Source organism: Amblyomma americanum, chromosome 11 (assembly GCF_052857255.1).
Source record: "Amblyomma americanum isolate KBUSLIRL-KWMA chromosome 11, ASM5285725v1, whole genome shotgun sequence".
In the NCBI taxonomy this organism is placed as follows: Eukaryota; Metazoa; Arthropoda; class Arachnida; order Ixodida; family Ixodidae; genus Amblyomma; species Amblyomma americanum.
In genome coordinates, this window is record NC_135507.1 from 102,575,312 (window position 1) to 102,600,704 (window position 25,393).

General features: G+C 47.7%; 1 protein-coding gene across 3 annotated transcripts in view; it reads right to left on the reverse strand.

The window, feature by feature from the left end:
* LOC144110178 (uncharacterized) overlaps nucleotides 1-25,393 on the reverse strand; it is a 315,005-nt gene that overhangs the window by 99,144 nt on the left and 190,468 nt on the right. For all 3 annotated transcript variants that reach the window (XM_077643014.1, XM_077643013.1, XM_077643012.1), the window contains 3 exons: nucleotides 21,264-21,395; nucleotides 12,314-12,408; nucleotides 1,704-1,938 (listed from right to left, as the gene is read on the reverse strand). In XM_077643014.1, coding sequence (XP_077499140.1) covers nucleotides 1,704-1,938; nucleotides 12,314-12,408; nucleotides 21,264-21,395 — 462 coding nt within the window. The remainder of the gene's footprint in view (nucleotides 1-1,703; nucleotides 1,939-12,313; nucleotides 12,409-21,263; nucleotides 21,396-25,393) is intronic.

Genomic DNA, 25,393 nt, shown 5'->3' on the forward strand with positions numbered 1-25,393 from the left:
GCTGAACAATTCCTTTATCGTCATATGTCATTCTTGCCGTGTAAACCTTCTTTTGGCGTTCCCTCAAGCTAGGGGAAAGACCGGCAGTAAGTAAAAAAGTGGCATTGGCCTAGTGGTTGGAACGTCAGCCTAGCACCCATGAAGCTTGTATTCGAATCTCGTCAAGACCAAACTTTTCTTCTGACCATTTTAATTTCCCGAGTTTTCCAGGGGAGTGCATGGACAGAATAAGGGAAATTTGCGGACAAGGTCAATAAATACATATCCTTGCAGTTAAAACTTACAGAACGCCTAACTATTAACCTTAAAATATAGTGCATATCACGTAGTTGGAAAGTCCCTTGGGAAACTGTGCAACTGCGGCGCGACCGCTGCGTGCTTTTTCAGACGCTTCCGATATCGCCGTGCGCCCTGTCATGTGTCACGTGACGTGGCGCCCGCTGAGAGGAGGCACTGTGCCGGGTGCGACGACAGTTATACGCCGTGGTCGTGTGGTTTGTGCCTCGCCAACTACCGGGCGCTGTTTTATCTATTCGAGAGGGAGTTCCTCCAAGGTGTAGAGGTAGCGCGCTCGATTCCCGAGATGGCGTCGGAGGTTACATTCCAGCTGTCAATGACTAAATTTCTTTAATGTGCAAGTAATTGACTTTATTGCGTAAATGCCTTAATGAACTTTGTCCTGTGTTACAATTACAATTATGGCTTGTTAAGACCTCATAATCGCAATTTATGTCTCTTTTAATTAGATAATAACACATGATCGTCTCCTCATGTATGACGTAGCGCACCACGTGACACTAAGATGCCATTTTCGCGACCCATGATGAAAGTTTGACGCCATGACCCTCTCGCCCAATTCAACATATTTCCACTACTCCGGTTCCCGAATTTTCTCCGGAACGGGATCTCTGACGTCGTCGATTTAACAACTGCTCACAGCAGGGTGGCTTGGCGCGATGTAGACGCCATGTTACCGCTGTCGCCAGCTAAGTGCTTACTACTGTTGTAACGACACGAGGGCCTGAAGGTGTTAGTCACAGCACTCGCATCGTATGAATGATAACAAAACAGCACATCCTGAATGGTTTTGCTGAAAAGGTTTTAATCCAACCTCAGCATGAATTAAACCCCAATTGGTTTTTCGGTGCTGTGTATCTTCTAATTCAAGACTCAAGAGAAAACCAATGACCTCTAGACTTTTTGACCACGGCTGCGTTTTCCGCGCTATTTCATCGCTGGTAGCGAAATGCACGCAGATATGTCGTCGCACCCTTTTATGGCATGTTTGGGTTATTTATGCGCTCATGTATAACTTCTGCGGGCTGGCGGGTGCATGGCAGAGAAAGTAGAGCCAGCACAAAGCAAGAAAATCACGGACAAGCGCTTAATGATAACCCCATTAGTCTGCGCATGCTCGTGTCACTTCCTTTTCATTGTTTCTCTTAACGCTTCTTTTTGTATCCAGGCATTGCCTGGAAAGAAAACACAAGTGCCGTATTTGGCGAAAGGGACCTTCAGCTGGGCATGAAACTTGGTAAGGTGCGATTAGAAAGGTTATGAAAAATACATAAACAAACTATCACATCTCTTGTTATTTTGCTTAAATGGAAAATCTCCTCCAACCAAGATTTAGCACCGAGAAAGGCCGTGCTATTCTTTATTTATTTGTCTTTTGTTTCATGACAATATGCAAAGAAACTCACTCGCATTCGTCGACCATCGAGTTCAATTGCGGCGGTGTAAAACCCAGGCGTTTGAAACTTCAGTGGTTGATCGGGATTCGTTCCAGGGCGGATGAATGGCTTCTCGTCCTGCAATCCATCGACGTCTGCGCCTTGATAATTTACATTGTCGCCACGCAGCACAAACTGGACAAACTTGTCCGAATTTTCTGCTTTGTTTAGAGCTAATCTGACTATTGTTTCGTTCGTGGTGCTCCTGAAACGACAAAGAACGACGAACTGAAAAATAAATGCTCTTAACTGGGTTGTTGGTTTTTGGATTCCAATATCGTAACTAGCCCTACACACGCGGACACAGAAAGAAGGGAAAGCATGCACGCTAGGCTTGCAACTGATATTTTATTAGGGGACGGCAAAATTTATACACTTGCTAAGATGGTGCCACCTATCAGCTACAGTCGCGTCAAGTGATGAAAATGAAAGGCAACAACATTAAATGCAAGGTGAATGAGGGGTCAGTATTACATGCGAACATGAGGGCACCTCATAAAAGCAGAATCGCAAAAATACACAACAGTAACAATAAATGAAGCTGTGGCATGAAGGACGGCAAGGAACATTAAAAATGGGTATAGAGGAACAGGTAAACATTCAAAAACCGCGATAGAACCGAAAGGCCATAAAATTTTTATTCGATAGTACACTATCGTTGGTGTCAAAACTGCCGTATGCCTCAAAAAGTTCTTAAGTGCTGCTATATCCAAACTATCGAAAAGCGCATCCCCGTGCAATAAAATTATAACATCAATGGTCAGCCCCTCTCCAAATTTAACGAAGCATAATACCTAGGTGTTAGTTTTTCTGCAGATTTATGGCGGAATCGTCATGACCAATGCATAACCCAGAAGGCTGGATGCTTATTAATTTTATCAAAAAAAAATTCTAAGCAGGCGCCGCAGAACGTCAAAGAAACACTTTATATATCTAATGTCCGGCCTGCATCGTGTGGGACCCCCCTACACAGCATCTCATTAATAGCTTGGAAGCAATTCAGAATCGCGCCGCTCGCTTTGCAACCAGTTCTTACCAATTTCCAGGCTGCATCTCCGATATTAAATGCCGAATTAAGTGGATAGACAATCCCTTCTGCCGTGATCGATTTCGCCTCGCATTTTTGCGGGACGTACTGTATAATGAAACACAGTTACCTAGAGGTAGATATCTACAGGCACCGAGTTACGTGTCTGGACGATGCGATCAGAGCTTAAAGATTGAAAAAAACCTTTTCCCGCACATCTCTATACAATAATTCGTTTTTCCTGCGCACTATTATTCAGTGGAATTGGCTTCGTCCTGACATCATTGACACTGCTGAAGAGCGTGCAAGGTTTTCCAACTCACTTAGTGAATATGTGTAATTTTGTTTTTTCTTTTATGTCCACTGATAGACTGCCTTTGTTGATTGTGTTTTTCGTACTGTACGAGATCTTTTTTTTACAACTTTTGGTGCAATGAAGTGTTTGTCTATTTTACCACAAGCCTTATGGTAATGCCCATCAGGGCGATATGTAGGTTATGGAATAAATAAATAAATTATGTGGGCTTACGCTTGCTCAAGATGGGACCAACACCAATATCTCAAAGGAGTACCAAGCGACAGGAGGCGAACTTCGCTTCCGAAGCAATGCAGATGTAGAGCCGGAAGGCGGCCGCTACTGAGGAACGGTGGAGGAACACCTCAGCAGCTAGGCCGGACTGCCACAATCACGCTGTACACAGCCAGCCCTCCTGAGCTGAACTCCCCCGATGGGCGGCTCCCTCGACCGTCATATACAGCAGTGATCAAAACGATATGATATGTCCTGTTTTCGACATAAATTCATAATACCACACATAGAAAAGACCTATTTGCTATTTCTGAATACGTCATGATGCAATCATGCTCTCTTCCGCCAGGATTAGTTGAGGGCGTAATTTTTTGCCATCAGCTCGTTTTGTATTTTTTGTCCTTTAATGGGTGCCCCCCATTGAGATCATTTTCTGTCTGTCCTAAATTACAATTAACTTGTGATTTAGTGCTGACATTTTTTGCAGTTACATGTATTTCTGTACGTTTTCGTTAGCAGTGTTTGAAGTGTGAGGTTCAGATAACGTCATCAGGACTGCTCAAAGCTCAAATAAAAATTATACGCAGCAAGAACTATGGGGTGAAACACCATCAGCTTTAACTGGATTTCAGAGCAGCGGAGTGCACGTTTTCACAAGTGTTGAGGAGATATAGATTGCGAAGAGATTTGTTTCTTCAATCTTCGCAGGAGACATTCCGGAAAGACCAACAAAGTCGTCGAGAACGCCATTGTTCTCGCCAACCTAGAAAGTCTTGACTTACTCTTAAACAACATTTCCGAAGATGAGGCCATTTTATCAGGCTGTACAGTAATTTCATCGTCTCTGAGACGACGTGTGGAATGTTCTGAACTAAATAGGAGCCCTGGGGAAAATCAGCGCATCTGTTTAAATAATTCGTTTTTCAGGCGCATGTAGATAAAAGAACACCTTGTGTGGATAGCTGCGGTATAGAAAAGACTGATTTCATTAAGCGAATCCAAGTTCTTGTCGTGCGGGAATCATGGAATTTCTCGTATATATGTCCCTATACGCAGTTTTATGGATCTCCTTATCACGTACCCACATAAAACCACAGAGGTGGGAACATCATCATCGCCATTTATTGTCCCTTAAGGGCCCTGGGATGGGCATTACATAAGGGGGGAGGGGTAACGAGTAAGGTATGCACGTGGTCATATAATTATACAGCGAAATAAAAAGCAGAGAGGCAAGGTAATCTTATACATTTCTATGGAACTGTGGTTAATCAAAGGAAAATACCGAAAAAAAGACGAAAACAACACCCATGCGATTCGTTTCCGCATATGTTTACAAGAAATTCAATACAAGGTTTTGTATGCACAATTATTTCAAAGAAAGAGCAAAAACATACAAAGCAAAGCAGAAAATATAACATATACATGGGCCTAGGGAAGAGCTACAATGCAAAATTCGCTTTTGATATATGAGTACAGCAGGAAATGTTTACTGATAATGAAATTATTTGGAAAAGTGAGCTGATATTATAGGCCTGTATTTAGAGCTGTCACGTTCATGGACTATTTGTTAAAAAAAAACGAAAAGTGAAAAGGTTGGTCAGGGCTTTCTTTACAAGATTGCGCTTCCATAGACACGCACGATTCTTGGATCTGAATATGTATTTTAATAGAACAACAACCAAAGGCACTTTTCTACTCTTGTGAAATATTGGATGAAGGAGCTCAGTTGAGTAGTTGTATGCTACAGGTGGGATTAGCCCTGCTTATTCTGCAGGAAATTGCTCAAACGTAGCGTCACTTCTATGTTAATAATGTATTAACACCTGTCGGATCTACCCCGCTATGCGCACAGTCGCTGATAATAGTACATATTCCACTCCAGAAGTCACCATCTATGCACTTATTCAGTCACAATAGAACATAGCCCATTGCAGTGCCACAATCCGTACACACATTCACTCAGAGTATAACGGAATCCACTCCGGAAGACGCCATCTACGCACACATTCAATCACAGTAGACCATAGTCTATTCCTGCTGTCGCCATTTATAGACAAGACCAGTGTCCTGCAGAAATGTTAAAAGAAGGCGTGCAGCCTCCCTTCTGCCTGTCTGGTTTCCACTCGGTTAGACAACGCCCTGAACAGTACTGTGAAGGGTTCCTGTCTTCTTTAAGGAAGCGAACATCACATACCATTCCACTCGGTACTCTGGGCAGTACAAAATATAATGTTCGATATCCTCGCACACACCACATAAAGAACATTCCGAACACGATGCCATGCCCGTCTTATGCATCAAGGCAGAAGTGCGAGTAGAGGCCGCACGAATTCGATGTAGTAGAGCGGCCTGGGATCTTCTCAGTCCCTTGGTCACACATGGCTTTTTGGGCGCACTCCACAGAGTACCGAAATGATATAGCACCATTTTTCTGAAGAGACTTTTTCCTTCTTGAGGCACTTTTTTGATTGATTCCTTCACAGAGCTTTATTGGCGAGACTGTCTGTCACCTCACTGCCTCTGACTCCTATGTGAGAGGGCACTCATTGAAAATATAGAGTAAAACCTCTGCTGTGAAGATTCTGCACCAAGCGTAGAGAGCTTGTAGACAAGGCATCAGTAGGGAAACCGCGCTTTAACCTCTGAACGGCAGATTTTGAATCAGTTAGGATGACAACCGGTCGAGCCGGACAAGGCCCTAACTACCGTACAGCCGCCTCAATCACTTTCCGCCGTTGTGGAGGATACGACAGCAGTAAAGCGTACAGATCACTTACAGTCATGTTTTGCTTTTTACATTTTTTGTTCGCAGGCTCTCGTGTTACAACGCCAACAACGCCGACTCCGGCGTTTTTGCGACACAGCCTCCTTAACGCTGTCGCAATGAAAGCTACCAAAGAAAATTTCTTCTCACTGCCAGATCAGGCTTGGCCATCGAGGAGAGTGGACGCGCTTTACGTCGGCACCGCGAGACGGATGTTCCACTGCCAAACCTTCGATCTGCACCGCTCAACAATAGTTGAAGTTTGTCATGCAGGCTGCCAGGCACCTGTAGACACCAATTTCATCCAGGTGGGCCTGTCTTTGGCGATTGTACGGGGTTGTGTCTGTCGATAACGCTGGCGCAACTGCTGAGCCTAAGGCTTGGCGACGACGCCGGACCGCTGACGCGGTACTAGGCGCGGCCACCATGTGTCTTACACGGTGCTACGACCCGGAAAGCATGCAAGCAGGGGAGCTACAGGATGCGAAGAAGCCAGTCCTCGATGAAGCCACTGAATATGCTATTCGGAAGAAATCAGAAGAGCAAGAGTGAGCGTCCGAGAGGCGCGCGACATCGGAACGGCAGGAACGCTTGCGCGGTGGAGACGCTGCTGACGGCCACGAGCCTGCATGGGCTCCAAGCAAACCGCTTCAACTGAAGCGTTGGAGACCAGAGGTGGTGCCCAAGTTCGGCACTGAAGACTCCGTTGTCGTCGCGAAACCCAAGGAAATGCCCAATTTGTCAAACTAAAAGGGTACTAATCAGATAGGAGAAGCTATATATGCTGCTGCCGGCATCCAACGCAAATGACAGGCGCTTGTAATATGGCCAGCGTCGGATCAGCACATAGTCGCTGTTGAAATTCGAGACGCTGCGCTTATTCGGCAAGTCCTTGGGGTCGAAAGTCTGCGCATTGGCGGAAAATTGAAAACGGCGCAAGTCTACCTCAAGATGCCCGAGAATACGTGCCGTGGAGTAATTAAAATGGCTTCGAAAGTGTCAGAAGCAGATATTCTTCAAGCTCTATACACGCGAGGCACTCCAGTGTTGGGTGTGAGGAAATTAGGAGTGCCGAACGCGGCGGTGATTACGTTCAAGGACCGTAAAGTGGCGTTCAACGTGTTCTACTGGGATGGGGGAGGGGGGAGGCTAAGCCCGTTCTTCTCTACTGGAAGACCACACCAGCTTGTATCCGCTGTGGAACAGTGGGACATAGAGTAGACGTCGGCCCTAATCCATGAGATAATCCCCGCCGGGCCTTCGGGAACATCACCCAAGAAGAGGGGCATGATTGTTAGCCCCAATGCCTAGTCTGTGGGGGCGCCTATCTCACGAGCTCCTCGGAATGCACCTGGAAATACAGGAATGGTGCTGGAGCCGGGCGGAAGCCTGGCGGAGGGAAATCCAGCAGCCAGCGTCTATCCAGAGAGGACCACAGGAGTTCAGGGCCTGGCCCGCAGCCATGGAAGAAGCGTGTGGCGACTCCGCCGCCAGGTCACGCAATGAGGACTGCAACAAGGGCGTCTCGGCAGGGGTCTGAAGGAAGCGGTCGTCCAGGTGACAAGAAGTTTGGAGCAGCCTGCTCGGAGAAATCCACGGCCAGCAAGGTGAGCCGGACACGGGTTGCCACTTCTCCGCCTCCCACATTGGCTGTGGAGAAACTTCAGGAGGAAAACAGCAGATTAAAACAGGAACTAGCGAAGTATATAAGTCAGGAACTGGGGACATCGGCAGGGGGAGAAAATAGGCCACAAACGCCTGGTGAATCAGCTATGGAGGAGAATGCTCCCCTCCCTGCAACTCAGCAGGCAATAACTCTTGTCCCTCACGGGGCGAAAAGGGAGGAGGAGGGAAACAGCAATGCAGTGGTGACAGAGACCTACAAGGGGGCCGGTGCCAGAGAGAAAGAAGCCACGATTGAGGCGATTGTGGAGCTATGTTTGCTGAACGACCTTCCGCGTTTGTAAGCTCGCTGAACGCAAAATATACAGGTGAGCCTCGAGGGAACTCTGCAAACTTTTATTGTGAAAAACGTTTAAGCAGCGGTTGAGAGGGTTTTACAGGGCATCTTGGGGCCCCGTTTGATTAAGCTGCAAGCCTTTGAAATCAGAATCGATCGCAAACTTCAGGAGCTTGCGGAGTGCACGCGCACGAAGGCTCCAAAATTAACTGGCCGGGTGGGTAATAGGCAGCTTGGAGCTGATGATTTGCCCGACACCGGAGTGGACGCACCAGGCGCGATTTATTGTAGTGTTCAACACGGCCCGCCCTCGTAAGTTGCAGATTTTGCAGTAGAACTGGCGGGGGTTTAGGAGGAATAGGCATTCGCTAGAACAATACGCAGATCCGTTGGATAAATTATCGGATATTATTGCACTGCAGGACGCGAATACGGAAGTCAAACTCAGACCTTACAGCACGCATGAAAACAGCTCATCCACTTGCATTCTGGTTTCACGGCGGTTACAAAGAATTTCACGGCGGTGACAATCGAGCTGGAGTTAGTCACTGAGGTGGAACATGCATTTATGCAGCTGTTACCGAGCGTACGCACTAGCAGAAGTGCGTATGTGTTGGACATATATAGTCGACTGAAGAAAAGGGGTGCGTCTTTCGATGAGATTTTCCAAAAGACAGCGCAATTGGCAAAAAGTGTACCTCTCATCATTGTGGGGGACTTTAACGCATCTAGCTTTTTGTGGGGCTATAGTAAAGAGGATATTAGGGGCAGGAAACTCGCTGCGGCCATATTGAACCTAGCGTTGACTATTCTTACTGAGCCGCATCATGCTGCGAGGATTGGCAGCAGTGTTTCGAGCGATACGTGTACATATCTCTCGCTGATTAAAGGAGCCAGAAACTATGATGGGCACAACATGGAAGACACCTTAGGGAGTTAGCACTACATTCACAAGAGCGGCCTAGACTAAAATAAGCATCGCAAACCGAGAGGGCATGCCAGGCTCACGGACTGGTCGTTGTTGCGACCGGCGGAAGGCTCTACGCTTAACACGCCGATTGAAAAGTACGAGGAGTGGGCTGAGTCGCTGCTGGGAGTAGGGGACCGCTTTACACGTACGCTTCAGACCTCAGAAGAAGTCCCGGCTATTGACAATCACCTACTACATCCATGGGAGGCCAGAAAAGGTCTCACACGACGGTGGAAAAGGCAAAAAGAACCGCAAGCTCAAGATCAGGATTGCGAAATTAACCTTGCAAGCAGAAATGTATGCACGAACCCTGGCCAAAAGCAACTGGTTGGCCAAATGCGGCTTAATGAAAGCCAACGTTAGCACCAAGGCAGCGTGGAGTCTTCTTAGACGTTTGATAGAGCCTTCAAAGTCTGGTGGGGATCGGCAACATAACCTCAAGAGAGCTCTACACGGTTTCGCGGGCACGAACCAGCAGATGGTTGCAGCCCTCACCAGCAAGTACCTCTGTGCAGTAAAAGACAACGAGCCAGTACGGGATTATGAGGGTGTGGACAATCCGGACCTATATAGAGTTCGAAGTCGAGGAAATACAGGCGGCGCTTATGGCCATGAGGCGGGGCACGGCACCAGGGAACGACAGAATGACGGTAGGATTGCTTGTCAATCTCAATGGGCAAGCACTTGAACATCTCACGGAGTATGTCAACGAGAGCTGGAAAAGTGTGTAGTTACCCAGGGCGTGGAAGACGGCTGATGTCAGCTTTATTGCCAAGCCTGGATAGGAGGTGAACATCAATAACCTCAAGCCAATCTCGCTTTCGTCGTGCGGCGGGAAACTGATGGAGAAGGCGGCACAAATGCGGCTTTCGACGTATATAGAAGACCAAGATAACATAACTCACACAATGTTTGGGTTTAGGGCGCACTTCTCAACCCAGGACGTGTTACTGCAGCTGAAGATGTAGGTTATCTATCCCCCGCGTAAACGCAAAAGTAGGGCCATACTGGCACTAGATCTTAAGGGGGCTTTTGACAACGTGAAGCACTCCAAAATGCTTCAAAATCTACAGGGTACTCACTGCGGAAAGTGTACCTTCAATTACATCAAGGCTTTTTTGCAAGATAGGCAAGCGCACATCAAGATTGGCAACGCGAGGTCCGAGACGATACCCATGGGTACCAGGGGGACGCCTCAGGGAGCATTCCTTTCTCTACTGCTCTTCAACGTTGCCCTCATGCACCTGCCGGAACAACTTAATGCCATTAGCGGAATTCGCTACGCCCTCTACGGGGCTGACACCCTACGGGCATCGGAGGGAAACTTGGGACAGGTGGAGGAGGCCCTCCAAGAGGCCGCCACTAGCGTTCAAAAGTATGCAGATAAATGCAGACTCCGCTGTTCCACGGAGAAGTCGGAGCTCCTCGTCCTGTGTGGGAAGGGAGATACTGCACCGCTGGAAATCTCGGTCTATGATACACCTATTCCCGAGGTTTAAACAATATGGATTTTGGGGCTGCTTATTAACAACTAGGGTGTGAACGCAGCAGCGATCACCAAGCACCGAACGGTGTGCAAGCAAGTCATCCCTATGATACCTCAGATCACAAAAAAACGGTATGCAAGAACAGGCTAATACAGGCCTTTATCATCTGCAGGATAGTGTACGTGGGCCCGGTACCTTCATATGAGGAAGACGATCTAAACCAGCTGGACGTTATCATTCGAACGGCTTATAAGAAGGCGCTCGGGCTGCACATGAAAGCATCTACGGAGCGTCTGCTAAAACTGGGGGTAAACAATACGACTGATGGATTAGCGCCCATCTTACGAGCCAGGTAATGCGACTGCTCACAACTAAGGCAGGCCGCAGGGTCTTAGATTTAAATATCAGCTTTCCGCAACAGGTTGCTGGGAGACAAGATATACCTGAAGAGTGGAAGAGAAAATTTCTTACGCTTCCGCTTCCAAAAACATGCACCAGGAGCATCATCATGCTAGACGAGAGGCGAGGAGCAAGAAGATGAACGAGTGCTATTCATGAAATGGAGCCTACTTCGTGGACGCTACGGGTCCTGTAGAGGTGATATCTACAATCTCAGTGGTACACCAAATGCAGGTCGTGGATGGGCTTTGAGTTCGTAATGAGGATACACAAGCTATGGAGGAAGTAGCGATAGCCTTAGCCGCAACACACTCCGCATCGAAATAAATAGTTAAAGATTCCCAGGCGGCTTAGAGAAACTATATGCGTGGTAGAATCACGCCGCTAGCCTGCCAAATTCTGAGTCAATGTAGGAATTCAGCTGCACGGAAAAAGCTAGCATGGGTACCAGGTCACCAGGGCGTGGAAGGAAACGAGCGCGCTCACGCTTCGCCCCGAGCTTTTCTTCCCCGGCATCCTTCTACGTCCTCCCTTACTGGCTTCCCCTCTCCTTTAACAACATCTTCAGAGATATCATAGCATTTGCGCCTTGCAAGGGAGACACTCCCAAGGCCCGCTAAGAGTCTTAGTAAATCGGAAGAATGTCACCTTCGAAGGCTACAAACTATGTAGTTTAATAATCCAGCTACGCTTCACGTCATTGAGCCCGAGTCTTTTTCGGCACAGTGCAAATTTCGTGGCCAGAAGGCAAACTTATACCATATGATGTTGGATTGACAGGAAAATATCTGCATCGACATATTAAATCAGCCAACCTGAGAGGGCCGGGAGGCGGCCCTGTCAAGCTCGTACCTCGAGGAACAACTAGCCCTCGTCGTCAGAGCACGGGCAGCGGGTTTTACCAGCGATGTCCCGTACTAGGAACCCGATCAGCCCTTCCTTAATTCAAGTCACTGTGGCTTAATTTTGAATAGGAGTTTTCAGCATCATCATCTCACTGCCGATCGGAGACAAGGCGGACACCTGTGCAGCGCTTAACTGCCGCACTTCCAACTTTGTGTCTGCTCTCCACAGTCGTGGCCCCGCTGTCGTCATGCGCTGTCGAGGGTGCAATATTTGAACGTGCATTAAAGTCAATCGGAGATGTCTTGGTCGGCGAAAACATTTGTTGGGGGACCAGAATAATTTTGCCGGGGTACTGCCCGCCGCGGTGGATCAGTGCCGTTGGCGTTTGGCTGCGGATCCCAAGGTCTCGGAGTCAATTCTGGCTTCGGCGGCAGTATTTGTATGGAGGTGAAATACAAAAACGCCCGTAGATTGGGCTATATATACCCCAAGTGGTCTAAATTAATCATGAGCCCTCCACTATACCTTGCCCCTGATAGCCTGAGTTGCAATGGGACGTAAAAGCTCACATCCCTTCCAGCAACTTGAAGATACTCACGTCTGTGGAGCATAGAAGAACACACGGAATGCCTGGCCGTTGTAATACGGATCCCTCAATACATGGCTTATAGGCTGGCTGAGCGTGCGTCCATGCTGCAGACAGGATCGAGAACAATGAGCACGCCGTTAGTAAAAAGTACATATAAAGAACCATCTTCTAAACGCTTCCTCTTTCCACAGTTCGCTTTGTGCAGTCGTCTGCGAATATAGACATTTTAATACGAAATGAAATGAAGGTTCCTGGCAGGCACTATCCGTTCGCCAGCGATTAGAAAGAGTAAGCTGAAGGAATAAAGTTTTGAATACGCCTGGAATTTCTTTATCTACATCGTCATATATCTTTCATTTAAAAGCTTTTTTTAACAATTCTTTAACACGTACAGTAAACCAAGTACAGCATTACGGATGCCACTGAACTATTAACTATACTTTCGGCGTTTTCTGTTCCACATTTTTAAAACGTGATTTATGCTGCAGAACACAGTATAGTTACAAGAGAAACAAGAAATTCGCAGTACACTTTCTTTCAAGCGTTATCTAAGGAGCTCGTCCGCTCGCTATTTTGGTTAGCGCCGTAACAATATGGTCCCTTTAGTAGGATACAACCTGAAAAAGCAGCAGTCAACCCTGGAAACAACGTAAGTGCGTGCTGTGTTATTGCGCCCGCCAATCTCAAAAGTGAAAACAAAAATCGGCGTCTTCTGACCTTCCCAAATTGGCGTCGTACTTGATACCTCACTGCATTCCGCAGCGTCTGCTCTTATTGCAGAGCCTTTTCATCGAAGGAAGCGGTGGAAGCGGTCTTTTCATCAGCGTAATCTGTACATCATACATGAACAAAGCGTGGAGACTGTTGAAAAGGCCTCGGTACAGCTGATTTTCACCGCTAGCTCTTCATAGTCGCTCTTTGCTAAGCCTGTTTTACCTCGAGTTGAGCCAGCGTCATTTTTTTCCGGACGCAGTTTTAATGCGCTAGAACTACTACAGACGAATCAACCCCGAGCAAGAATCTTGTCATTGTGTCTTGAGCTCCGAACTACCCTGAGCTTAACCGAGTTACTCGAATAAGCTCGAGTAAATTCGGACGGGTAAGGTCGGGTAATTTCGGAGGAGCGTCACGCAAGCTCCAGCCAATGGGAGGCAACTCGGGTAAGCTCGGAGCCACGTCTTGGCAGCTGTGGCCAACAGGATTGGGGCGTCGCGCCACCTAGGTCACGTAACCTTGTGGCGTCATCACAACTTGCCCTGACACGTGGCTGTTAAATAAATGATTGGTCGCGACAGTTTGCTTGGAAAGCGCAACATAGGTGGCACAATCGCTACCGGTGGCTGTGACAGAAACAGCCACCAGGCAAGCTGATGGAAACCAAAGTGCGGGATAGGCTCTCCGAATAATTGGAGCAACGAAACACATTTCCAGACACTATGTTCGGCTTTCGCCCACAGAAGTCGGCACAGGACGTACTCCTCCAGCTCAACAGAGACATAATACAACCAGTCGAACACCCACACAATGACAAGGTCGTCGTGGCCTTGGACTTGAAAGGAGCCTTCGACAACATCAAACACAGCGTCATACTGAGACACCTCAATGAAACCACCTGTGGCCACAACACTTTCAACTATATCAAAGACTTCCTGACCGATCGAGCCGCACTAATCAGAATCCAAGAGGAAGAATTTGGTCCGTATCAAATGGGTATGCGGGGGACACCACAAGGCGCGGTGCTATCCCCCTGCGATTTGGCGATGCTGCATCTCCCAGACAAGTTGAATGGTATCGAAGGCATACGGCATGTGCTGTATGCCGATGATATCACAATCTGGGCCACAGAGGGAAACTTAGGGCGCATGGAGGAATGCCTGCAAACAGCCGCTCACGTACGCAGGGCACTGTGGTCTCCAATGCGCACACAACAAGTCTGAATTTGTGCACCTTAGGGAATCCCCTAAGGACACTACCCAAATACATCTCTCCTTAAGAAGTGGCCCCATACACGAGGCCAAAGAGATTCGAATACTCGGGCTCTTCATCCATAACCAAAGAAGAGTAGACACAACATTGCACAAACTCCGCAAAGTTGGAGACCAAGTAGGCCGTATGGTCCGTCGCGTCTCCAACAAGAGAGGGGGCTTGCGAAGCAGGGATGCCGTGCGGCTGGCCCATGCTTTCGTAATCAGCCGAATCCTCTATTCGGTCCCTTATCTACCCTTGCGTAAACACGACGAAGACAAAGTTGAGGTAATACTGCGCAAAATGATGAAGAGGGCACTTGACCTTCCTGTGTCCACCTCCAATGTGAGACTTCTTGCATTGGGAGTGGTGAACACTTTTCAGGAACTCAAGGAGGCCCATCTCACAAATCAATACACGAGGCTAGCCCAAACGAAGTCGGGTCGGCACTTGCTAGCCCGTCTTCACATCCAACATGATTTTCACATTCAGGAGCGGGTCCGAGTGCCCGAACTCTGGAGACGCGCCGTCGGAGTTCGACCCCTCCCCACTAAGATGGACAAGGAGGATCCTAGTGGTCGTCGTCAGGCTAGGGCGGAAGCCTTAGCGCACCACTATGGCAACAAACATGGTGTCTTTTACGTAGTTGTAGCTGGGCCTACCCACGGGTGTAGTACACGGCCGCGGTCATACATCAAGAAATACAGGTGAACGGGCTTTCCTTTCGAGCCCCAGGCACAACACAAGCTGAAGAGGTTGCTATCGCCCTAGCTGATTCTGATTCAAAATCCAAACACATAATAACATACTCGCGGTCGGCATGTAGCAATTATGAGGCTGGCTGGATAACTCGACTAGCTGAACGTATACTAAGGAACTGCAGCCGGGATACCGATCCTACACCCCGCTGCCTGGTTTGGACTCCGGGCCATCAGGGCCTAGCAGGAAACGAAGCTGCAGACGCGGCGGCCCGAGCACTCATTCACTGGGCGTTGTCATTGGCTCCTGAGCACCTGGAACCTGAAGGTAGCTACTTACTCTCCTTCAAAGCTATCACATCCTATTATAAGGATAGGCATCGCCTCTACCCGGCCCCTGCAAAGGGACTGGGGAAAGCAAACGAACGCGTTCTACTCCGATTATTCACGAACACAATGCTGTGCCCGGCAGCACTAAAACACTTCGATCCCGCGTTCACTGGCAGGTGCAAACACTGTGGGGAGGTGGCACCTACCACATGGTTTGGGCTTGCCAGCGCAACTCAGCTCTCCCCCCCCCCCAACCCTACCAGAGAGGAATGGGAGGCGGCCCTGCTTGGCTGTTCGGACCTTCAGTCCCAAAAGGCTTTGGTCAAGACGGCTAAGCTGGCGGCTTCGACCAATGGGGTCCCGGAATAAGGACTCCACCCATTGCGGGGCTCTTTAAAGAGCCTCACCTCTTTCATTAAATAAAGGCTTTTCACCACCACCACCAGACAACGCACTGGCGCGTCGCTTATCCCCTGCTCCACTGCGTTGGTAGTGGTATGAGGACTCGTCGCGATCTATGAGTGTTAAGTTCAGAATGACCAATTCTGCATATATGGGCATTTACCCGCTAAAGCTATCACGTCATACCCTGAAGGTGGAGCTTAACTGTCTCGTTCACTTGAAGAATGAACACATATGCCTTCACACGTATACTCGCTTTAACTAAGTTAAACCACTATCACTTTATTCAGTAAAAAGTAAAATTCAGTTCCAAGTTAACTGAAACTTCGATATGAATAGCTGCAGCGAAGAAAGCCTGTATTTTTGAGATCGCTGCAGTTCTTTACTTCCCACCCTAAAGCCTGGTCTCTGCTCATAGGTCGTACTGCGTAGTATGGCACAACTTCCGGTACAACTCTTACTAAAGTTGCTGCAGGTAAAGCGAACGTACAAAGCTGGAGCTGTAGTGCTCCTTGTTCCCCAGGTTTCATTAGGCCATTTAGATGAAACTAAAGCTTCAGCGCAGTGCACGAGCAGTTCAGAATTTTTTTCAGCCAGATTTGCTATGTATCGAGGCGTCACTCTAAACTATGTTGTGACTGATATTTAGATTGCGTCCATGCGTTCATACCATCGTAAAATTTATACCGCTAAGGTCAGTCTAGAAAATACCGGTAATACCATGGTTACAAGCAATCTCTTGGCTCGGTACTCGGCTTCTGTGGGTTGAAATGCTGGAGAATGGGTCTTTGGACTCATCGTGTGTTAAAAAAAAATAGTGGAGGGGGCTCAAAGAGGTTGACCACACAAGCGGATTTCAGCCACTCAGAGATCAATGAAATGCCGAGACGTAGATCAGGTAGCGTGTAGTCGAGGTGAGATGTGCCGGCAGGCACAGACATGGAGGCGCGTGAGGGCATCTGGGGAGCATGCCTCAGCCATTGTAAGGTTGAGGTAAGCACTGACAGTGGGGGATTCAGGCGGCAGAAGTAAACACATCTGGCAGCAAGATCACACATAATGGCAGTGAAGGCATATGAGCCGCCAGTCGTGACACTGCTCAGGTCGCCGCAACGGTTCAATACAAGAAAACTCGGTTTCAGGAGTGCTGTTATCACTTCCGAGGGTGATTATTATTTGCTCCAGCTCACCACTAAACCCACACTTCTTCTTTAAGAGTGTTGCGAAGTCTTTCACATGGCACACAGCATTGGTCGAGTTTTCTGCTTTGACTCACTATTTCCGCAAGCAAAAGAGTTTTCATATCCTTCGTCTTGAAAGTGATGGTCAGCGCTGCCACTGCATTCTTATTAAGGGCCCAAATGAGATCTATCGGGTTAAACTCAGAGTGATAAGGAGGCAGCGTGATGACAGCACACCCAGCACATTCGCAAGCTGCATCAACGTGGTAACTCATAAAATTGACGGTGGCCAAAATGTCAAGCAGCTGCTTCTTCGTCATGGCGGCGGGGCATGGTGTCACCTTCGAGGCTACCCAGCCTTGGATAAGTGCCTTCCGCCACGAGAGTGACAGGACATTATCCACGCATCTGGACGTTAGCATGCGTTGTCCGTGAAAATGACGCTTCGCGGCGGCAGCTTATCGAGGACAAAATAAACCGCAACTAGAAAGGACCGACGTCGAAGTCTTCGTGGCAGTGGCCTGTTTTCTCTCAGAGGAATACGTCCAGGCAACCATGATGAATCATCCGATGAATCATCCAATGAAGCAAGGATGAATCATCCGATATCATTCAAATTGCTGCAAAAGACGATATTGCTCTTGTTCAGTCATTGTACCCCCCGTTTTTTGCTTTATCAGTTTCATTGGTTAGTTTATGCCAGACATGTCAATGGATGACTTTATTGAAAGCGGTGCACTCACTTAAAAGCTCACTGTTTTCCAAACATATTTCTCTCTTTTTTACTTAAATTAACGAAGCATTCGAAACAAACAGGGTGGCTTGCTCAGTTATCTTGATGAAGAAGTAAATTTTGGTGCGTTATGGTTTTCTGAGACATGGCTAGGTAAAACGGATGCCTCGCCCCAAATTAGAAATTACTCGTGCATATGGTCGGATAGAAGTGGCAAAGGTGGTGGTGTTTATTGCGACGCCAGTTCACAGGTGAGATAATTGATGACATTACTGATTCAGTGTGATATTTTAATGCTTGGGGATTGATGCAAAACATTTTATACTTGTGATTGTGTACAGACCGCCAACTGGCTACAAGCGACGTTTCTTGGCTAAGTTCGAGGTGGTACTGGAATACTGTTAATCCTATCAAAAATCATTCTTTATCATGGGTGATATTTCCATTATTACAGACAGTGTCTGAACACATTTATTCGCATGACTTCAACAATCTTGTTGCATCGTACGGATGCCAAAACACTATAACAGGACCAACTCGAATCACCTCCAGTTGCTCTGCATCCATTGACGTTTGTCTCACCAACCATAACACTACAGAGTTCAATTCTGGCACGCTCTCCGGTGACATCAGTGATCACCTGCCGCTTTTTTTCGCCCCGCATCGCCTATCAAACGAGGCTCATAACGACAGTGGTTTTCAACATGGAAGTATCAATGAGGTATCATTGAATAATTTCAAAGCTTTTATCCAACAGGCGGATTGGTATCCCCTATACCTAGAATGCGAAGCAAACAGTGTATGAAACGTTCTTAAAAATATTCAGAAATTGTTATGATTTTGCGTTTAGTCCTCAGAAATAAAAAAAACGTAACAAGAAAATAAAGAAACCGTGGAATAATAATGCAGTATACAAAAGAATAGTAGCTAAGAACAGAATGTTTCACAGATTCCTTGCCACTAAGGACGGAAATCTTTCCACTGATTTCAAGAAAAACCGATATCAATTAAGCGCTGACATCAAACAGGCCAAGTTAATGTATTATGAAACCATGTTTTCAAAAATAAAGGGAAATCCTGCAAAAATATGGAAACAAGTCAATGCCCTCACAGGAAAAGGCCTAAATTCAAACCCAGTAGAACATATGTTGCTGAATAATAATGCCCTCCGCGGGAAAGAGTTATTGGATGAAATGAATAAGTACTTCATTAATACAGCATTGTGTCTTCAATCCCTAGCCAACAAAAAAAAAACCAGGTAGGCTCACAAGCAAATTTTATAGACCTAAGTGCCGTCACACCTCCAGAAATTGACAAAATGATAAAGCAACTGAAGCCAAATGCGGCGAGCGGTTATGATAACATCCAAGTCTCAACTGTCAAGTATGTGTCCTCTGAAACAAGTCTTCTATTGTCACACTTAATAAACATATCTCTATCAACAGGAAGTTTTCCTGACCAGCGTAAAATAGCTAAAGTGGTTCCTATACACAAAAGAGGAACACGAAATGATTGAGCTAATTATAGACCAATTTCAATGTTACCGGTTTTCTCAAAGGTATACGAAAAGTCTATAAACAATAGTTTGACTATGTTCCTGCAGAATTATAATATATTCTTACCATTTAAATTCGAGTTACAAAAAAAAGACACCTGAAGAGGCCCTGCTCAATGTAAAATTATTAATTACAAAGAATATTGAAGCAAACTTGTTTACTTTCGGAATTTTTCTTGATTTTCTTGAGACCTTCGATTCTGTTAACCACGTAGTTTCTCTTTACAAACTTCACGGGTGTGGAATTCGAGGCGTTTCTATCATACCTGTAATTGCCCAGGTCTTGGAAAAACTGTCTTTTGGCACTATGTTTTGTTTTCTTTACAAATTTTCTGTCCTGAATTATCGCCAGTTTGGTTTTGACTCTGGGCGCGGTACTGTTGCCCTTCTTGAGGAATTTTCAGATCAACTGTTTTCAGCGTTTGATCAGAATCTTTTCACGTGCGCTCTCTTAGATGTAGCGAAAGCATTTGACTCCCTGAACCATCCAATCTTGTTAAGCAAGTTTTATTTGTCAGGACTCCGTGCGCCTTTTTACCACATTCTCGTAGACTACCTTAGCAATGGATATCGAGTGGTCCTTACCGTTGTTAAGTGAGTTTTCAGTTGTAAATTGCCGCTGAATGCGGGTGTACCTCAGGGGTCAATTTCAGTTCCATTGTTGTTTAATACTTTTGTGAATGACTTCCCTTTGGCTATTTCCAAATGTTTAGTGTACCAATATACTGACGACACAGCGTTACTGGCAACGTATCTATCCTACAAAATGGCCTCTGGTTTGTTGCAAATTGCCACATATATTAAGGAGTCCAAAATAAAATTATGAAGGAAAGAGATGTGAAGAAGACGACGTGGATTAACCGAAGAATAAAGAAGATGAAGAAGAAGCATTCGGTGAGGTGGAGAGAGATGAGTGGTGGAGAAGCATTCGGTGAGGTGGAGAGGGATGATTGGTTGAGAAGAGAAGAAGAAGAAGACGACGACAAGGCTTACGTGTACTAACGCGAAGGCTATAAAAGGGAGAGTGAAAGCGAGGCACGGGGGGGGGGGGGGGGTGCGAACAGGGAAGCGGAGGTTCCGGCGGGTCAGGGACGCTTTGGCTGGAAGAGAGCGAATCCGGCTACTGCTCCGGTGTGCTCGCGTTCTGCGGCTTCGCATCGTGGACTCCCTGCCGTGCCTGAGCCCGTTCCTGGGTGACGCTCCCACCTGCTACGGCCAGGGATGACTCCAGCGCTGTTGCCGCCCATCCGGGTGGTGCCCCCAACGCCAACAACACCGGCAGCACCTACGCGGGCGCTTGGACCGGGAGCTTATACGACTCAGCCAGTGACGCCGCCAGCGACGCCAGCCCAAGCACTTCGAACGCCGCCTCGACGCCGGCTACTGGACCCATGCAACGCCGCAGCCGCAGCGAAGCAACCGTGAGCACGAACGCCGACCGCTAACAGAGGGCGGGCGGGCGGGCGGACGGCCGGGCAGGCCGTGGCCTGATATCTGTATCCGTACCTGATGGCTGTACCAATATCACTCAACTCAAGTAGAATGTACTTAATAGCTGTATCTTGTAGGCGCCCACCTATATTGGGCAGAAAAATGGAGGGTAATGAAAAGAGTTCAACTTATATTACGGGCAATGCAGATATAGCTATGGAAAGGAAAATGGTAGGTGTGCCCTTAAGAGCCAAGAAGAGAACGGAGGGTATCATGGAACAGAGGCAGGTTAATGACATTCTTGTCGAAATGATGAATTAGAAACAGAGTTGGGTAGTGCATTTAAAGCGAAGGCAAGGTAACGGATTGTCACCGATGCATAGTTAATTCTTCTTTTTTGTTCTCGGTTTTATGCCCCTTCCAGTAATCTAAGCGCGAAATTATTCATCCACGTGTATTTGCACTGTGTTTTTTTTTTTGAAGCGATGTTTATTGCCTCAGGGCATTAAAACTATGAAATGAGAGACGAGAAAGATGCTTAAATAAATGAAAAAAGGTGGGTTGATCTGTCGGTTTAGTCGATGCTTTTGCGCAGTTTGTCTGCGGCACGATGCGTGCGCCGCTAGCTCTGCCGCTTCTTCGCAACTAGCGAGAATTCACTTACCGGATAGTTGACGTGAAAGCCATTAAGGCCCATGACGGCGATTCGTTTCTGGAAGATGTCGTCGGGTATGTTTGCCAAAGGGCCATACGAGGTCATGATGGCACGGCTGCTTTGATTTCCTTGGACGTTCTCCTGCATGCGGTAGGAAGTTGTCACGAGATACGCTTAGTGCAGAATTAAAGGGATACCGAGGTGGGTCACGAATCTTCTCATTTTATATTGTTCTCAAATATACTCGTTGTTGATCGCGTCTCTGAAGTTATTTCTTTCAATTTTGGCTAAAACACTCGCGCAATCAACCATGGAAAGGGATGTGTTCAAATCCCCCGCGTCGCGCGTGAGCGTAGGAGAGGAGAATAGCGGAGAGAGAAGCCTCGTCCATGTCGGCACAAGTGACGCCACGTTGAGCAGCCGGCGATGCTTCCATCGCCCGAGCGAGCGCTGTTTCTTGTGCTGCGTGCGCTGCTTCTCGTGTTGTGCGTGTTGCGGACGTACAAAACGTGTCATCTGAATTTGAGCACCAGGTTTAACTCGGATAGCGTTCGGGAGCACGAACAACTGCTGCCGCAACTGTGTCACCTTCCACCGTTTTCAGCAAGATACCAATCTCGCAGCGCAGGCGGTCGCGCTGTGAAGAGGGGGAAATTCAAGCCAGCCAATGCATACTCAGCTGGGGGAATTAACTTCCGTCAGAGCGCCTTTATGCAGAGCTTGTGCTTAATGTGATCTCTAATAACTTCTCTAGAAAAGGTACAGTGGAACCACACACGGCTCCTTCGATTTTCTCGCGTATGGTGCTTAGAAAAAAAACGATAAAAGCTTCTACAGCTGAGTCTAATTTCATTGCTTTGCCGCTGTTCCTGTCTCTTTATATGTTGAAGTTCGCGAGAACGTTTGGATGCGACACTGGTGAGTGATCCCGCGCTGGGACGGACAGACAGATTCAGCGCGGGGCTGCACCTGTGTTTATCCGTTTTTCACGCAAGTGGACACACAGGCCAAATGTTTAGCAGAATCTGCCCAGATGGAGTGCATTTGTAACACGAGAGTAATTACTCAACGATCCACTCCAGCGCAGCCAAACGGCGACAAAGGAAAGCTATAATGCTTCCACAGAAACTTCCTAGTTAAAGAAAAAATTCGTCCTGGTGTGAGGTTGGAAACTAGGATCACTGCTTCACCGGACGGCTAGCATACGGCTTACGTATGGTACGTGTATGGCTGCGCTTGGGTAGTGGCCAATAAGTAATTACTTTCATATTAAAAGGAGACACATTACAGACCCCCATGCTATTTGCTGCCTGAACCATCAGCGGCAGGTTTATTCGCGTGCGGACAGGATATTGAGGAGCGCCTACTATTGTGTCTTATGTCGTGGCGGTTCTGCGAGACGCTTCCTCGCATAGCACGCGCCTGATATGTTTATGGCGCCTCTGCAGAAGCTTTAGAGAGGCTCAGACATGCATGGTTCTCCTCAGCACAGGCGCCGCCAGATATTTTGTAGCGTGTTGAGCAAAGTCAGGTTCGAGGCGCCCAAGCGAACAATATCGCAGCTATTCATATGCGGCATATTGTTTTGTAGCGAGAGCTACACTGGGCTACAAATCCAGCATATCGCGGTGCATGGGAGAGTCCAGCTGTGCGCATGCGGCGTTACCATAGCAACCAGAGAGGAGCAAGGTGCGGCGTGCGCCTCGCCGTCGTCGCAGCCGCGCGCCCGCTCCGCCGTCGAAGCCGAGCGTGACGTCACGCGGATGAGCAGTTGTGCGCATGCGCCGACATAATGGTAACCAGAGAGACCCCCCTGCTGCGCCGCGTTCTTCGTCGCCGCCTCGCCGCGCGCCGCTCTATCACTCGAACCGCGCATCGCATGCTCTGCATTCCACATAAAAAGGGGGACATGTAATGGGAGTCTGTATCACAACGTTTGACATGCGCGCAGAAAAGGAGACTCGAGCCGCTGCTAAACGGTGGTGTAGAACACACAAGATTAACTCTTCCGACCCTGAGCTTGTCGCTTCGCACTTGGCTGCTCAACAAAGAGAGAATGGGCGTCGGAAGGCAAAGAGAGCAGCGGAGACGCTCGAACAGAGAGAGGAACGCCTTGCCTAACGGAGATGCCAGAGTGCTGAGCGCAGTAGACGGCGCAAAGCCGCCGATATGGTGCCTATGGAAGGCGTCAGTCAACAGAAACCAATCCACCATGTATTGATTAGAACTGCATTTTAACATTTCACAGTTTATTCCGGATCCTTTTTGCATTGTGTTGTATTTTACTGTATTAAAAATGTTATACTCTTTACTTTGTATTTCAACTGTTGCCCCCCCCCCCCCCCCCTCTTATGTAATGCCCGAAAAGGGCCTTTAAGGGTACAATAAAAAAAATAAATGAAAGAGGATGTGAAGGCTGATCACACCATTCGAGTTTCCGAAAAACAAACTCAGCCAGGGGAACGTACCTCTCGCTACGTACATCCTGGCATAGCCGAGCCAAGCCACTGCCAATTTCTCTCCGTCCGTTGGAGCCTCGTCAGTAATCATAACTATTCGAATACAATGAAAGCTTTCGACAGAGGTCTGTGTGGTTTGCGATGCAGACCCAGTTCTGAGTAAACACGACATTTCGATACCGTACTCTATTTATTCGTCAAGCTCCCACTGCGAGCGAGTACTAGTAGTAGTGGTTGATTAAAATAATAATAAAAACGAAGGGCGAGATTTTTGCTGGTCCAGGAATCTGCCATCGACACTGAAGCACCTGAGCTGATACAGCGGAAATAAAGGATAGTAGGCAGAGTAGAGAAATGAAATGTAAGAAGTGCGGGGGCAGGAAGAGAGGATAGGGGGAGAGGTAAATACACAAACTATTTACTTAATAAGAAATGTGTACAGGTCGCACGGGTGATTAGTGCGAGCGTGTTGCAGACTGCCTTTTAAACACACATATAGTTGACCCGCAGGACACTGTACTTAAAGTGTGGATCTAGGAGGTGGGAAGGGTTCCGAGGGAGCGATTGATATTTCCCGATATCTGCTTGTGCGCTGCAGCCTTGTGCGTGAGTTTTGTTTGGTCTCCATCACAATAGTTCTGACAAAGTCTATCCTGTGGCCGCACGTCTCGCTGTGCTCGGCTACTGCGCTTCGCTTACTTGGACGTCAGCCTTGTGCTGCTGCTTTCTTTCCGTGAAATACTTTGTTTCCCCAGCGTACAACGCTAGGCACTCAGAGCATGTTATTATTTAAACGACGCCGTGGTCCTTTTTGTTTATTATGGCGGCCTATCGGGCGAGGCTGGAGCCGGCAAATGGTGGCGATCGGCTTGAGTAGGTTTCGCAACCCTTCCTTTCCCAGAATACCAACCGAGATTGCTCTGGGGCCTTTTAAGCACGGAACGCATGCGCGTCTTTCCCGCTAGCGTACGCTTAGTCTAGGCGTACATAGAATTGTTTTGGTTGCATTTTTTAACTCGAGAGCGTTAAAGGCCTCGTACTCCAGAAAATCCGATGTTGGCGTTGGCGTTGCGAACGAACAATCACGGGCATACGTCTGGCAGGCGGTTACCAGAGAGCAACCTAGGAGGCATGTGGACCACTTAGGTCATGTGACCTTGCGGCGTCGTCAACTTGCCCGCCGGATAGTGAGCAAACATCCCACTGTGCCAGGTGGAAGTCAATGATGGGTCGTCTTTAAGCAGCGCTAAACACAGGACGTAGTGGAAGAAACACGAGATGACAAGAGTGCTAATTTATTGCAACTCGCCCAATTTTCTGTTCTCGTAAATTACGGGTCGCTCGGAAAGAGCAACCTGGGAAGAGCAACCTCTGGCAGCACCTGCCATTGCGGGGCAGTGGCGCGTCGCCTAATTGCTGCACCAGTGCGTCAAGAGTGGTATGAGGACTCCCAGGGATCTATCAATATAGATTAGAGAATGAACTTTTGCATATACGTGACTAGCCCATTACGCTATCGCGTTACGTTTCAGGCGGAGCTTAAGAGTCCATTCCAATTTCTTGGTCTCGGGTTTTAAGTGAAATGAACTAATTGGGGCATCCTTTTCTTTGGAGTTCAGCGAAAAAATAGTCGCCATAATCTGTTTTGCAGCACCTCGTGAAGCTGCGATCTGCACTCAA